At 58.8% G+C, this 13,445-nt stretch overlaps 1 protein-coding gene across 3 annotated transcripts in view; it reads left to right on the top strand.

Moving 5' to 3' along the window:
- SEMA6C (semaphorin 6C) overlaps nt 1–13,445 on the top strand; it is a 91,158-nt gene that overhangs the window by 56,198 nt on the left and 21,515 nt on the right. For 2 of the 3 annotated variants that reach the window (XM_050929805.1, XM_050929804.1), the window contains exons 3-15: nt 694–896; nt 1,338–1,452; nt 2,106–2,163; nt 2,718–2,774; nt 3,645–3,746; nt 4,470–4,560; nt 5,602–5,724; nt 6,223–6,311; nt 6,963–7,180; nt 8,423–8,554; nt 9,056–9,211; nt 10,013–10,186; nt 10,859–10,996. In XM_050929805.1, the coding sequence (XP_050785762.1) occupies nt 779–896; nt 1,338–1,452; nt 2,106–2,163; nt 2,718–2,774; nt 3,645–3,746; nt 4,470–4,560; nt 5,602–5,724; nt 6,223–6,311; nt 6,963–7,180; nt 8,423–8,554; nt 9,056–9,211; nt 10,013–10,186; nt 10,859–10,996 (1,571 nt within the window). In that variant the 5' untranslated portion in view covers nt 694–778. Of the gene's footprint in view, nt 1–693; nt 897–1,337; nt 1,453–2,105; nt 2,164–2,717; nt 2,775–3,644; nt 3,747–4,469; nt 4,561–5,601; nt 5,725–6,222; nt 6,312–6,962; nt 7,181–8,422; nt 8,555–9,055; nt 9,212–10,012; nt 10,191–10,858; nt 10,997–13,445 lie in introns of those variants that run through there. The other variant, XM_050929806.1, reaches the window with a different exon arrangement.

The following is a 13,445-nucleotide window of genomic DNA, read 5'->3' as shown; positions in this document are numbered from 1 at the left end:
GCCTCAGTTTTTCCATTTGTATAATGCAGTGGTGATGCCTTCACAGGGATGCTGTGGGCTTTAGTGAGTCAATGCTGGCAAATTGCCTATATCTGCCTTTCCCTCCGATTAGCCCTTTGACTCTGCTGTTACCAATAGACTCTTAAATTAATTTTTTGTTGTGGGGTGGGGGGACGGAGGTTGTGGGTGCGGATTGACCATCTTGCTTCCATTTGGCTTTACCGGCTTTTCTGGAGCCAGCCCAGCCTGACTCACGGTACCCGTGTGTGTCCCATTCCCTCCCCACTGTGCCCGGTTGGACTGACCCAGTGTTAGCTGCCCTGCACCCCAGGCCTCTCTGTCTACACAGCACCCTCCCTTCAGAGCCCTGTCCCGGATTAGGACGGATTAACCTCCGTCCTTCCTGTGCCATGCCCCACGAGGCATCAACCAGAAGCAACCTGAGGGGGGCGCTATCTTAAAAAGAGGGGGTGCCCGGAAGGCAGGGCTGGAGCGCGTCGGCAGGGAGGCAGAGCGTGCGGGAAGCTTCCCCGGCCCCAGCTCCGTTGGCACAGCCCCTTTGTTCACCCCGCCCTGGCTCTGGGGTGGAACGAGAGCTTGTGAGGCATGTTCTGGAGAGGAGGAGCTGCATGGAGCCAGCAGCGTGGGCTCCAAGGTTGATGTGACAGTGACAGCCCCCCCCGGTCTCCACAGGGCCTGCTGATGGGCGAGCGAGTGATGGTCCAGTCGTAAGGCCCAGCCGGTTCCGCTCTGCTCTCCGGCTGGGAAGGCCACGAGGATGCCCTCCTCCTGCCCTGCTGCGGCCGCTCTGCTCCTCCTGCTGGGCCGATGCCTGCTGCCATCCGCGCTCTCCTTCCCCAAGGACCTCGCTCCCCTCAGCACCGTGGGCCTGCCGAGTAAGCCAGCCCGGTTGCGCCCTCCACGCTGCCCCCCGGAGCAGGGAGCCCACAGCTGTCGAGCCACGGGTCTGGGCTGAGACCTGCCACGCTCGTGTCGCCCGAGGCAGCTGCCTGCAGGACAGGACACTGGGCGAGCCACATAGTGGCCTTGGCCATGGCTGCTAGACCACATGGCCTGCTGCCAGGGCCACGACATGTCCCCCCCTCCCCGTCAGAGGGAGAGCAAATGGGATGGCCCCCTTCCTGGGCTGGGGTGTCTCCCCAAGTCTGGAATGGAACAGGGTCTATAAGTGGGGTGTGGGGGGTGATGTATGAAGGACACTATGGGGTTCTCCTCAGCTGCTGGGCTGGGATGTCACTGGTGGCCATCGTGTGGGGGGGGACCCCATGCTAGGGGAGGTGGAAGCATATAATGGCCGCCCTATTCTCTGCCACCAGCGACGTCCATGTACCCCTGCTTCCGAGGCCTCACCGGTGACAATGACACGGCCCAGCTCGGCCTGGACTTCCAGAGGATGCTGCGGCTCAACCAGACGCTCTTCATCGCCGCGCGGTGAGTTAGGAGAGAGACAGCCCCCGGGGGCATCGTGCCAGGGCACCCCACGTGCAACACGGGGGCCCTACACCCCTCCTCCAGATGCCAGTGTGCACAGGCCCCTCGCCCAGACGTGTGTTCACACTCCTTGATCAGCCGTGTGTACGCCCGTCAATCAGTTGTGTGTACGTACACCCCTCACCCAGCTGTGTCTACGCCCCTAAATCAGCTGTGTGTGCATGCCCCATGATCAGCTGTGTGTACATGCTCCTCGCCCAGCTGGAGTGAGCACACCCCCTCCCACATCATCACAACTACAGCACAAACCTGCCCCGGCCCTTGCACAACCACAGTGTGAGCACACCCCGTCCCACACAGCCACAGAACAGACCTCTCATGCCTCTCGCACAAGCACAGTGTGCACACGCCCTTCACCCAGCCACAGTGCATGCATCCCCTCCCACACCCCGCAGGGTACACATGGCCTCACACACACAGCACGGTCCCATCCCTCACAGGGTCCCCTCAAACAATCAGAGCCCGCTCACACACCTCGCATGTGACCGCAGCACACTCACATAGACCATCACACACCCCCTGCCCTCAGCCGTGGTCCTTTTGCCTCCTCCTATGCTCGGGAGATCATCATGTTCCCTGCTCTCTCTCCACAGGGACCACGTTTATGCCTTTGACCTCAGCCAGACCCCAGAGGAGTTCTATCCCGACAGGGTAAGGAGGAAGAGGAGTCGCAGCCATGGCACTGGCGTGGGGTGGGACTGTTTGGCAATCTTCCCTCATGTCAGGATGGGGTGCAGTGCTTAGAGCAGGGGGCTGGGAACAGGACTCCTGGGTTCTTTTTCACCTCTGGGGTTAGAACAGTGGCCTGGGCATTCTTGGCTCACACTGCTCAAGAATCATAGAAGATTAGGGTTGGAAGGGACCTCAGGAGGTATCTAGTCCAACCCCCTGCTCAAAGCAGGACCAATCCCCAGACAGATTTTTACCCCAGTTCACTAAATGTCCCCCTCAAGAATTGAACTCACAACCCTGGGTTTAGCCGGCCAATGCTCAAACCACTGAGCTACCCCTCCCCCAGTTACAGCTATCCCTCCCCAAGAGTTAAAAGCTGCTGGCTGGGGCTGTCCACAGAGCATCCTGTGACCTCTGCTGCCATCCTGCCCTTCCCTTCCTTAGCCAGACGCCTGCGGGGTCCCATGCTCCCCCCAGAACACCTCTGTGCCCCTCCTAACCCCTTTTCTTTGCCTCCCCCACCCCTTCTCTAGCATCTCACCTGGAAGACCCAGGACATGAAGAACTGCGCCATGCGTGGGAAGCTGCGGGTAAGAAATGTGGCTCTGCCGCCAGATGTTCTCGTACAAATGTTCCCTCCTCAGCCACCCCAGGGAGAGGGGAGAGCTGGAGTCTGGAAATGCCCCTGTGCAAGTCCCGGAGCCTCTCTCTCCCCCATGAGATCATAAGAACAGCCCCACTGGGTCAGATCAAAGGTCCATCTAGCCCCGCATCCTGTCTGCCGACAGTGGCCAGTGCCAGGTGCCCCAGAGGGAATGAACAGAACAGGTGATCACCAAGTGATCCATCCCCTGTCGCCCATTCCCCGTGGGTCTCTGAGCTCCTATAGCAGGGAGCAGCTCTGGGCGCCTTGGGAGATTCATCCCCCCTTCTTGGGAGATGCGCTCTAAGAGCCCAGTCCAAAGCCCATGACATCTACAGCATCAACGGTCGGGGAGGGTTGGCTCAGGGCCCCACCCTGCAGGGTTGTGCCATACCCTATGTGCCTGTCAGATGTTGCCCTCCACCCCAGAGGTGGCTGCATTCCCGTGGTGCTCTAGGCACAAGTTTCCAAAACACTTTGAGATCCTCCAGGCTGGAAGGGGCTAGGGAAATGTGACATCTCCTGGTTCCTGTCTCCTTTCTTCATCACTTAGCCCAGGTTCTGGTGCCGGGTGATCTACACACCCGCGCCGCCCCAGGTGACTCACTCCACACCCCCATCAGAACCAACTGACCATGCCCCCTTCTTTGCCCCTCCTTACCACCTGATTGCACTTCCCCTATACCAGGGAGCCCACTCCCACCCCTCAGACCTCCCCCTTCCCAGTGCTAGGCAAAGCCATGCCCCCCCACAATGCCAGGTTCCCCACCCCTTCCCCAATCCCCTTTCATTTGGATCATGGCTACCCCCCCCGCAGGACGAATGCTATAACTACATCAAGGTGCTGGTGCCCAAGAATGATCGGAGCCTCTTCGCCTGCGGGACGAACTCCTTCAATCCCGTGTGCCGAACTTACAAGGTGAGGGCACCACCCATCCGTCCCCTGCACTGACCTGTCTGCAGCATCACAGAGCCCCACGGGGACCAAGCCCAATCCCCGCTGAGCTCAGATGGGGCTGAGGTGGTGGGGCTTGGGAGGTGGACGGACGCTGGTTGCTGGCTGGATCCCTCTCTCACTCAGCGCCCTGCACACGCTCAGGGCTGTTCCTGGTGGCCTACGTGCCTGAGCAAATCTGATTAGGCTCCAGTGAACTTCCAACGATCGTGCTGCAGGGCCCTTAGGTTCCAATCCAGGCTCACGTCTCAAAGGCTGGGCCGGCAGGTGGCTGCTGGGTGACCCCCAAGTGAAATGAGTTTGCTGGGGCTCAGCCCAGGTGTCCAGGACTCAGAAACCACCCCCTTGTGGGCAGCCTCAGAAGAGAGGCCGAGGAGTGAGTGGGTCCCACAGACTGGAGTCTCCCCCTGGCCAGGTATGAGCGCGCCTTGTCCGATTCCCCCAGGGTCAGGGTGGGGCAATGCATGCTGAGAGCAAGAGGCCCCATGGGCCGTGTCTCCCTATCAAAGGTAATGAGGTGGCCATCAGCTCCATGGGCTGCACTCAGGCCACCCAGGATCTGTGTGGGTCAGCCCAGTCCAGCCCTCCCTTGACGGGGCCCCATGCATCGCTGCGACGTGCTCTCCTGTAGGGCCCTGGGGTGTTATCTGCGTGGCCCATGAGTTCACCTCAGCCCTTGGTTCTCAGATCAGCAGCCTGGAGCAGGAAGGGGAGGAGCTGAATGGCCAGGCCCGCTGCCCCTTCGATGCCAAGCAGACCAACGTTGCCCTCTTTGCAGGTACGCTGCCGCGCCCTCAGCGGGTGGTGGGACACAGGCTGAGGGGGACAGCTAACCTCCAGATGCTGTGCCAGGATGCGGGGGTGACACTCAGGTTCCAGACACCCCATGGGGAGAACAGGGGGTCTGATCCCCATAGAATACGCAATTGCACAGGCAAGTGGTCACACTGTGCAGCCAGTCATGACACACCAGCCTGCCTGGGGGAAAAGCCACTTCTCCCTTTGTTTGGTCACAGACTTCAAAGCGTAATGTCAGTGAGCATCGTAGTCCTGTCACATTGTGCACCATCAGCTGAGTCAATTGCTTTGGGGTTCAGACTCCTGTTCTCCCCCCAGGGTGTCCGGACCTGAGGGTCGTTCTGGGGCTGCGGGGGGAGTTCGCACACAACTCTGACCCACACAGGGGTTTTCATTCTGACACCGGGGAGCGCTAGGTCTGCGGGGCAGGGCTGGGACCCATCTCTGACACGTGTGCGTTGACACATGGGAGTGTTCGCAGAAGCTGCCTGTTGGCTCAGTTCACCAGGGATAAATCCTTGACGGTGACCAGCTCAGTCCTTGCCCTGAGATCACCAGGAGTGGGCGCTACGGGGCACGTGTGGGGCACCCCCGGACAAGCCCATCTGCATTACACTAGACAGCTTCCTGAGTTCCATCCTCATGTTTCCTTCCTTCCTTCCTACATGTCTAGCTGTTTAATGTGTCTTGGGTGACCAGACGTCCTGGTTTTATAGGGACAGTCCTGATTTTTGGGTCTTTTTCTTATATAGTCTCCTATTACCCCCCACCCCCTGTCCTGATTTTTCACATTTGCTGTCTGGTCACCCTAAATGTATCTGTCCCGTTCCCAGACACCCCCTCTGTTTGTCTGTCTGTCTATCCCCATACACACTCATCTATCTATCTATCCCCATACACCCCATCTATCTATCGATCTGTCTATCCCCATACACTCCTTCTCTTTATTTATCTATGTATCTAATCTCCCCTTTTCTCTCCCTCCCTCCTTCCCTCTCTCGTTCTTCCTTCCCCCTCCCAGACGGGAACCTGTACTCAGCCACCGTGGCAGACTTCCAGGCCAGCGACGCGGTGATTTACCGCAGCCTGGGTGAGAGGAGCCCCGTGCTCCGCACCGTCAAGTACGACTCCAAGTGGCTGCGAGGTGAGGGGCCAGAAGCCGTGGGTAAGCCCCGGCTGGTGAGGGGGCGGGGGAGCAGCAGGAATAGGTCACATTTGGGAGCCTTGCCCCCAAGCCAGGATTCTCTTGGAGCCGTCCCAGGGAAGCAAATGACTCATATCAAGGGAACTAGCAGGGAGCATAGATTAGTAGTTAAAGCAGAGGGCTGGATGCCAGGACCCCTGGGTTCTGTTCCCAGCTCTGGGAGGAGAGTGAGGTCTGGTGGTTAGAGCAGGTGAGACTGGACTTCTGGATTCTATCTCTGGCTCTGCTACTAGCTCTGGCAAGCCCCTTCCCCACCCTTTGCCTCAGTTTCCCCCCACGTGTAGTGGGGATAATATTGACCCAGCCCTTGGGGGGCAGGGCTCCGAGGCAGCCTGAATTAATATCTGCAAAGTGCTTCGCGCTCCTTCTGCGGCTCGTGCCTGAGACGAACACATGTATCATAATGGCTTTACCCCCTGTCTTTGCCCCTCCTTGCAGAGCCCCACTTCCTCCACGCTCTGGAGTACGGGAATTACGTCTACTTCTTCTTCCGGGAGATCTCCATGGAATACACCACGCTGGGCAGGGTGAGTGCTGGGCGGGGCCGAGGGGACTCAGCGTGGCCAGGCCCCAAGGGATGGGGTGCAACCATGGCAGGTGGGGGTTAGCATGCTGGCGGTTGGGGGCACCATGCCCTCTGGGGCACCCACAGCCCGTGTGGCAATACTCCGGTCCCCGGACATGGTAGCGGCCTGACAGCCAGTGGGGCCCATGCCCAGCACCTCCCAGCCTGGGCTTTGCAATGGGGTCGAAGGTACCTGGGCATCTAAATCCCATAGACAGGGAAGCTGAGGGGATCCCTGAACCCTTTAAGCCACTTTCTAAAGCCCTGTCCCGTTGCTCTCCATGGGGGGTTGGGTGGGATTCCCCATTGCTCTCCATGGGGAGAGTCTCAGTGGGTGCTGCTGGGTACTGAGCAGCTTTGAACAGTTTACCCCTTAGGCTTGGAGCCTGCTGTGTGCCCATCACTGTGGCCTCTGGCCAGGCCATGCTTCAGTTGAGCCCCACAGCAGGAAGAGAACATCCTCTCCCCCCAGTGTCCTAATCCAAGGCAGCGTAAGCACTCAGCCCAAAGGCTGGGCCTGCCGCAGGGCACCTCAGCGTGGCTGGAGCTGAGTGTTAGTGCCCCCAGCTGGGCCGGCCGGCCCCTCCCTGTAACCAGTGCCCTGTCCCGGCAGGTGATCTTCTCGCGCGTGGGCCGGGTGTGTAAGAACGACATGGGGGGTTCTCCCCGCGTGCTGGAGAAGTACTGGACCTCCTTCCTCAAGGCCCGGCTCAACTGCTCCGTGCCCGGAGACGCCTTCTTCTACTTCGACGTGCTGCAGGCCGTCACCGATGTCTTCCAGGTCAACGGGCGCCCCGCCGTCTTCGGGGTGTTCACCACCCAGTCCAACAGGTACTGCAGCCCCACTCCAGCCCTGCCGACTCGCTCAGTGGGGCGGGTCCTGCTAGGCCTTCCTGCTGACAGCCCAGCAGCACCCAGGGTGCCAGGCCCTGGAGTGTGGCGCTGGGATGCCATGTGCCTGCAAAACATCATGTGCCTTCGGGGGCCTTTTGAGGAGGAGGAGGGAGGAATCTTGAGGGTGCTGGCAGGAGGGGAAGGGTTGAGATCCACTCCCCAGCCTGGGGTAGGGGAGCTGGCTCTGCCGATGACTTCCCATGTGACCATGGATAAGTCACTTGATTGCACCGTGCCTCAGTTTCCCCATGAGTACAATGGGGATAAGGAAACATTCCTGCCTCCCAGGAGGGTGGGAGGATCCATCCATTCCTGTCAGTGACGGGCTCCGATGTGGAGCAGAGGAGCCTGTTAGAAAAGGCTGAAAGGGGCAGGTGCAGCGCTGTGAGAGGGGGCCTGGATTCTATAAATCCCCCTGCTGTGCCTTCCCCATTGCCCTGTCACTTCCTGCCTGCAAAGCCCATTGGGATTCTTTATAAATGATCCTGTGATAACAAGTGATGTGCGCAGCCCAGAGACCCTACAATAACAAACCAGTGTGCACAGCCCAGAGACCCTACAATAAGAAAACCCCCCTCACCCCACCACTGTGAGGGCCATTTCCCAGGATGCGAAGGGACCGGGGTGGGGAATAGATCGTGCCCATTATGGGGGGATGGAAAGAGACTAGGGGGTATCATGGGGGGGATGGAGGGGGATTTAGGGCTGGGGGGGTGCTGACTGGGGAAGGGGTAAATATGTGGGGTAGAGAATGAAGGAAGGAGGACCCTGGCTGGGTGAGGGGGTGCTGGGCAGGAGGGGGCATGGAAAGGACAGGATGGGAGGGGCTGGAGGAGAGTCCTGGGGTGGGGGTGGGATTGGAACGAGATGCGGGGGAGGGGGACTTGTGGCGGGTCTGAGATGGACTGAGATGCCGGGGGGGGGGCAATGGGGCTCTAGCCCCTCCTTGCTCACGGGTGCCCATACACTGACTGTGACCCCCACCCCTCGCGTCGCAGCCTCTGACCCCATTAGCCTCCTAGATTGCTGCAGCCCCCTCGGGAGGTCGGGGCCTGAAGGTAACAGGGAGGGAGATGACTGCTGGGAGGTGAATCCAAGCTGGACCCAGCAGCAGCTGGGTGGAGGTTGGAGCCACCGGCAGCCCCACTCACGCCTCCTCTCATCTCTCCTACCCCCCAGCATCACTGGCTCGGCCGTCTGCGCCTTCTACCTGGACGACATCGAGCGAGCATTCACCGGGAAGTTCAAGGAGCAGAAGAACGCGGATTCCGCCTGGACGCCAGTCCCGGAGGAGAAGGTGCCTAAACCCAGGTAAACAACACCTCTCCCTCCCCGAAATGGAGCAGGACATGTGGGGGCTGTTACTGGGCACAGCCCCTGGCCCGCCTGTCAAGGCAATGGGCCAGAAGCCAGGACTCCTTGGTTCTAGTTCCAGCACTGGGACTAGGGGCTAGAACAGTGGCCTGGGCATCGGAGCAGAGGGTTGGGAACCAGGACTCCTGGGTTCTTCTCCTGGCTCTTGGAGGGGAGTATGGTCTAGTGGAGCAGGGGTGGGCGCCTCTTCCAAGCTGGGAAGTGGGGTCTAGGGGGTTCTACCCTGGCACCTTAATTATGTAAAGAGGTGGACACAAGGTTTTGTTAACGCAACATCGGCTCCCTTGGGGGCTCCCCAGTCCAACCCTGTGGATGGGACTGGGAGTTGGGCGTGTGAAGCAGCTACAATATGGAGGGGCACTGCCCCCTGCCCAGTGCCAGCTGAAGTGCCACCCCTTGGCCCCTGCGCCTACATCTGGATTCTCTCCGTCCCTGCAGGCCAGGCAGCTGTGCCAGCGTTGGGCAAGCGGCCGGCTACAGAACCTCCAATGAGTTCCCCGACGAGACGCTGGCCTTCATCAAGTCCTACCCGCTGCTGGACGAGGCCGTGCCCGCCGCCACGGGAAGGCCCTGGTTCACCAAGACCACCAGCAGGTACCCTGTGGGCACTGGGGCTAGAGGGGCAGCCGAGGAAGGCTGAGGCGGGGAACCATCGAGTCCAGCCAGGTCCACCTAGTCCAGGGCCAGCTCCTCCTGTACCGCATTCGCCTCCATCAAGATGGTCTCAACCTAGGGCAAAAGGGCCCCGGGGAGGGGGCTCCCAGCCCTTCCCCCGGGAGCTGATGCTGTCCGAACGTTTTCCCTGCTTAATTGTGCTCCGCCTCAGTCCCTGATGGCTCACGCTAAACAGCCCTGTGCGGCCTGATCCTCCAGCTCAGCTGTGCCCAGGGAAGGGGCCTGGGGTTGAGGGGCAGCCATCAGTGGCGGAGGTAATCGACCCTGGGCTCTTGGGCTGGGATCCTTTGGGGCCAGTAATACTATTACTATTATTACTATTGGCCAGTGGTCAGTGAGAATAAACCACCTGGGCCCTGGCGACAGACCGGCCTCTGCACACGTACCAGTGTGCGCGGATGTGTACGTGTTCATGGGGGGGTGTTCACATGTGTGACACGTGTGTGCACAATGGTGTGCATTTACATGTGCGTGTGCCGTGCCCAGATACGGTTCTATGTGCGCCCGTTGGGCACGTGTGCATGCCTTTGGAGGTGTGATCATGTGTGCACGGGTATGTGTGCATGTCTGTTATGTTTTTCCCTTGTGCAGTAGTGCATGTGCAGGGGCGTGCATTCATGTGCACACGCATGGGTGCACATGCATGTTCATGTGTCTGTGTGTGCAATGGCTGCCACGCCAGGCTCGTGCCCTGACCTTGCTCCCTGCCGCCCCCCACAGGTACAAGCTGACCCAGCTGGCAGTCGACACAGCTGCCGGCCCCCACAGGAACTACACGGTGCTGTTCCTCGGCTCGGAGGACGGGAAGGTGCTGAAGGTTCTTACCGGGACGAAGGAGAACTCCAGCGTGGAGACCCTGCTCCTGGAGGAGATCAGCGTCTACAGCCTGGCCCAGTGAGTGCAGCCGGGGCACTCCGCACAGCCCTGTGGGAGGGGCACCTTGACGGAGGGATGGAGACCAAGCAAAGTGCTCACTGGAGAGCGTGAGACCTAGTGGATTAGAGGAACCTCCTGGGTTCTGGCCTCAGTTTTGGGAACGCGAGGTCTAGGGCTTAGAGCAGGACTCCTGGTTCTGGCCTCAGTTTTGGGGATGCGAGATCTAGGGCTTAGAGCAAAACTCCTGGGTTCTGGCCTCAGTTTTGGGGACATGGATCTAGGGCTTAGAGCGGGGCTCCTGGGTTCTGGCCTCAGTTTTGGGGACGTGGAGTCTAGGGCTTAGAGCAGGACTCCTGGGTTCTGGCCTCAGTGTTATGGAAGTGGTGTCTAGTGGTTAGAGCAAGGGGGAGGAGGATCACGGCTCCAGGGTTCTGTTCCTGGATGTGGCTGACTGATTAGCAAAGGCACCTGGGAGTTCAGACTCCTGGGTCCTATTCCCCTGTGCCACTGACTAGCCGTTTAGCCTGGGAGTCTTCACCTCGCCCCCTCTGTGCCTCAGTTTCCCCACCTGTCAAACAGGGAGAGCGCTTCTGCTGTCCCTGTGCTCATGTGGGAGGAGGGGCTCAGGCCGGCACAGGGACTGGGGGCGCGGGCTTGGTTTTGACTCTGGCTCTCTGTGCTCGGCCCCAGATGCAACGTGAAGAAGGAGGACAGGCGGATTTTGGGCCTGGAGCTGGACGCGGCCCAGCAGGCCCTGTACGTGGCCTTCTCCAGCTGCGTGCGCCGTGTGCCACTCAGCCGCTGCGACATCTATGGGAGCTGCCGGAAGTGAGTGGGGAAGGGCCGTGGGATGGGCGGAGGCCTGCTGCCCCCTGGCTTGGAGGGACCCTTCCCAGCAGAGTCCTGAAGGTCCAGCAAGGCCCAGGGCTCCATTCATACAGTGCGTGTGCTGGGGTGGGTGAGAGGGACGGAAACTGTGTGCGTGTGTCAGGTGGGGGAATGTGTGTGTGTGTGTGTTCACGGTGTACAGCATGTGTATCTGTGTCAAGGAAGTGTGTATCTGAGTGTCGGGGAAGTGTGCACGTGTGTGTAGGGTGTGTGTGTTGGGGAAAGTCTGTGTGTGAGGGCATGGGGAGTGTACAGCATGTCTATGTATGTTTTTGAAAGTGTGTGTGTGTGGTGGGAAAGTGTGAGTGTGTGTGTGAGAGAGAAGGGCAGGTACAGCATGTGAATGTGTGTTGAGGGGAAGTGTGCGTGTGTATGTGAAAGGTATCGGGGTGTAAAGCATGTGTATGTGTGTCAAGGGGAAGTGTGTGTGTCTGCATGTGTGTGTGTGAGTAGGGTGTGTGTGTGTTGGGAAAGTCTGTGTGTGTGTGTGTAGGGTGGGAGTGTACAGCGTGTATGTGTAGGGTGTGCATATTGGGGAAGTCTGTGTGTGTGTGTGTGTGTGTGTGTGTGTAGGGTGAGGGTGTACAGCATATGTGTCAAGGGGGAGTGTGTGTCTGTCTGTGCATTGGGGACGTGTGTGTGTGTGTAGGGTGGGGTGTACAGCATGTGTGTGTGTGTCAGGGGGGGTGAGTGTGTGTAGGGTATGCATGTTGGGGAAGTCTCTGTGCGTGTAGGGTGGGGAGTGTACAGCGTGTGTGTCGAGGGGGAATGTGTGTGTGTGTATGTGTGTGTGTGTGTGTTTGTGTGAGCGTAGGGTGTGTTTGCACTGTAAGCAGCCATTGGCTCCCCCAATGCCCTGGGCCTGGCCCGTGTCCCAGCCCCGACAGGTGTAGATGTCCGACCCGAGCCAGTTCCAAGAAACCCAGAGCCCCCTGCAGTCTCTCTCTGACCTTTCCATGGCCTTTATCTGGTAATTAAAACCACCTATAAAAAGCCCCCAGCGGAGCCCTGAGCAGCCCCCTCCGAGTCGCCAGGAGCCAGGATAACAAGCAGAACCAGCCTGGCATTAGAAGCATGGGGGCCTGTCTAGTGGTTGGAGCTGGGAGGGGGAGGGAGTCAGGACTCCTGGGTTCTATTCCCAGCTCTGAGAGGAGACTGGGGCCTAATGGTTGACATGGGGGAGGGGGAAGGGAGCCAGGACTCCTGGGTCCCATTCCCAGCTCTGCCAGTGATATGTGTGATTTCGGATAGGTCACTTCCATCCTCTGAGCCTCATTTTCTACGTGGCTGAAAGTGGCCCCAGGGGTGGGGGTGGAGGGGCAGGGAGGTGATGAGCTGGTGTCTCTGCAGCATGTGTTACCAGCTGCGTCATCTCCACACTGCTAGTTTATTGCTGCTCGGTGCTCTAATCCTTAGCGCTTCTTAGCTGCCTAATCCCTGCGGCTCCCAGGACCATTCGCCTCATTGCACAGGGGTCACGCAGACGGCAGAGCCGGGACCAGAACCTAGGAGTTCCCCGCTGCCTCGCATTCGTAGTTCCCCTGCCTGGTGCAGCCTGCCCAACCCGGCGGCACTGCTGGCCCTCTGGGCGGGAGGAGCTAAAGGAGCACGCTGGACATCCTGGCCCTGCTCTCACACCCACATGCTCCGGGATCAGTCTGTCATTGACATGGGCATCAAACCAAAGTCTGATCTGACACCCAGGGACGTCCCCCCACTGACTTCACTGGCCTTGGATCGGGCCATAAGTGAAGGCAGAATCAGGCCCCAGAACACACCTGTGATCAGTCTTGCCTGGTTTCCTGACTATCCCATGCCAGCTGTTTTGAAGGCAGGTAAACCACCCCCCACATGAGCATTAACTACCCCTGGGGCCAGAAGTGGGGGATTCCTTCCTGGCCCTCAGAGGATGATCTGATTTTGCCCTGGAGCATGAGGCTGGCTAGCCCCATCCAGGCTGCTACCATTCATATTGCTTAAGCAGATGGCTGAAGAGATCTGTGAGCCATTAGTGACTATCTTTGAGAACTCATGGAGGACGGGAGCGATCCCAGAGGACTGGAAAAGGGCAAACATAGTAGCTAGTTGTAAAAAGGAGACTAAAGACAACCCAGGGAATTACAGAACTGTGGTACCTGGAAAGATAATGGAGCAAATAATTAAACAGTCGAGTTGCAAAAACTTAGAACAGGGGTCGGCAACCTTTCAGAAGTGGTGTGCTGAGTCTTCATTTATTCACGCTAATTTAAGGTTTTGCGTGCCAGTAATACATTTTAATGTTTTTAGCAGTTCTCTTTCTCTAAGTCTATAATATATAACTAAACTATTGTTGTATGTAAAGCAAATAAGGTTTTTAAAATGTTTAAGAATCTTCATTTAACATTAAATT

This window comes from Gopherus flavomarginatus, chromosome 20 (genome assembly GCF_025201925.1).
Source record: "Gopherus flavomarginatus isolate rGopFla2 chromosome 20, rGopFla2.mat.asm, whole genome shotgun sequence".
Taxonomy (NCBI): Eukaryota; Metazoa; Chordata; order Testudines; family Testudinidae; genus Gopherus; species Gopherus flavomarginatus.
Note: the sequence above shows the minus strand (reverse complement) of the source record. Positions and strands in the feature narration are given on the sequence as shown.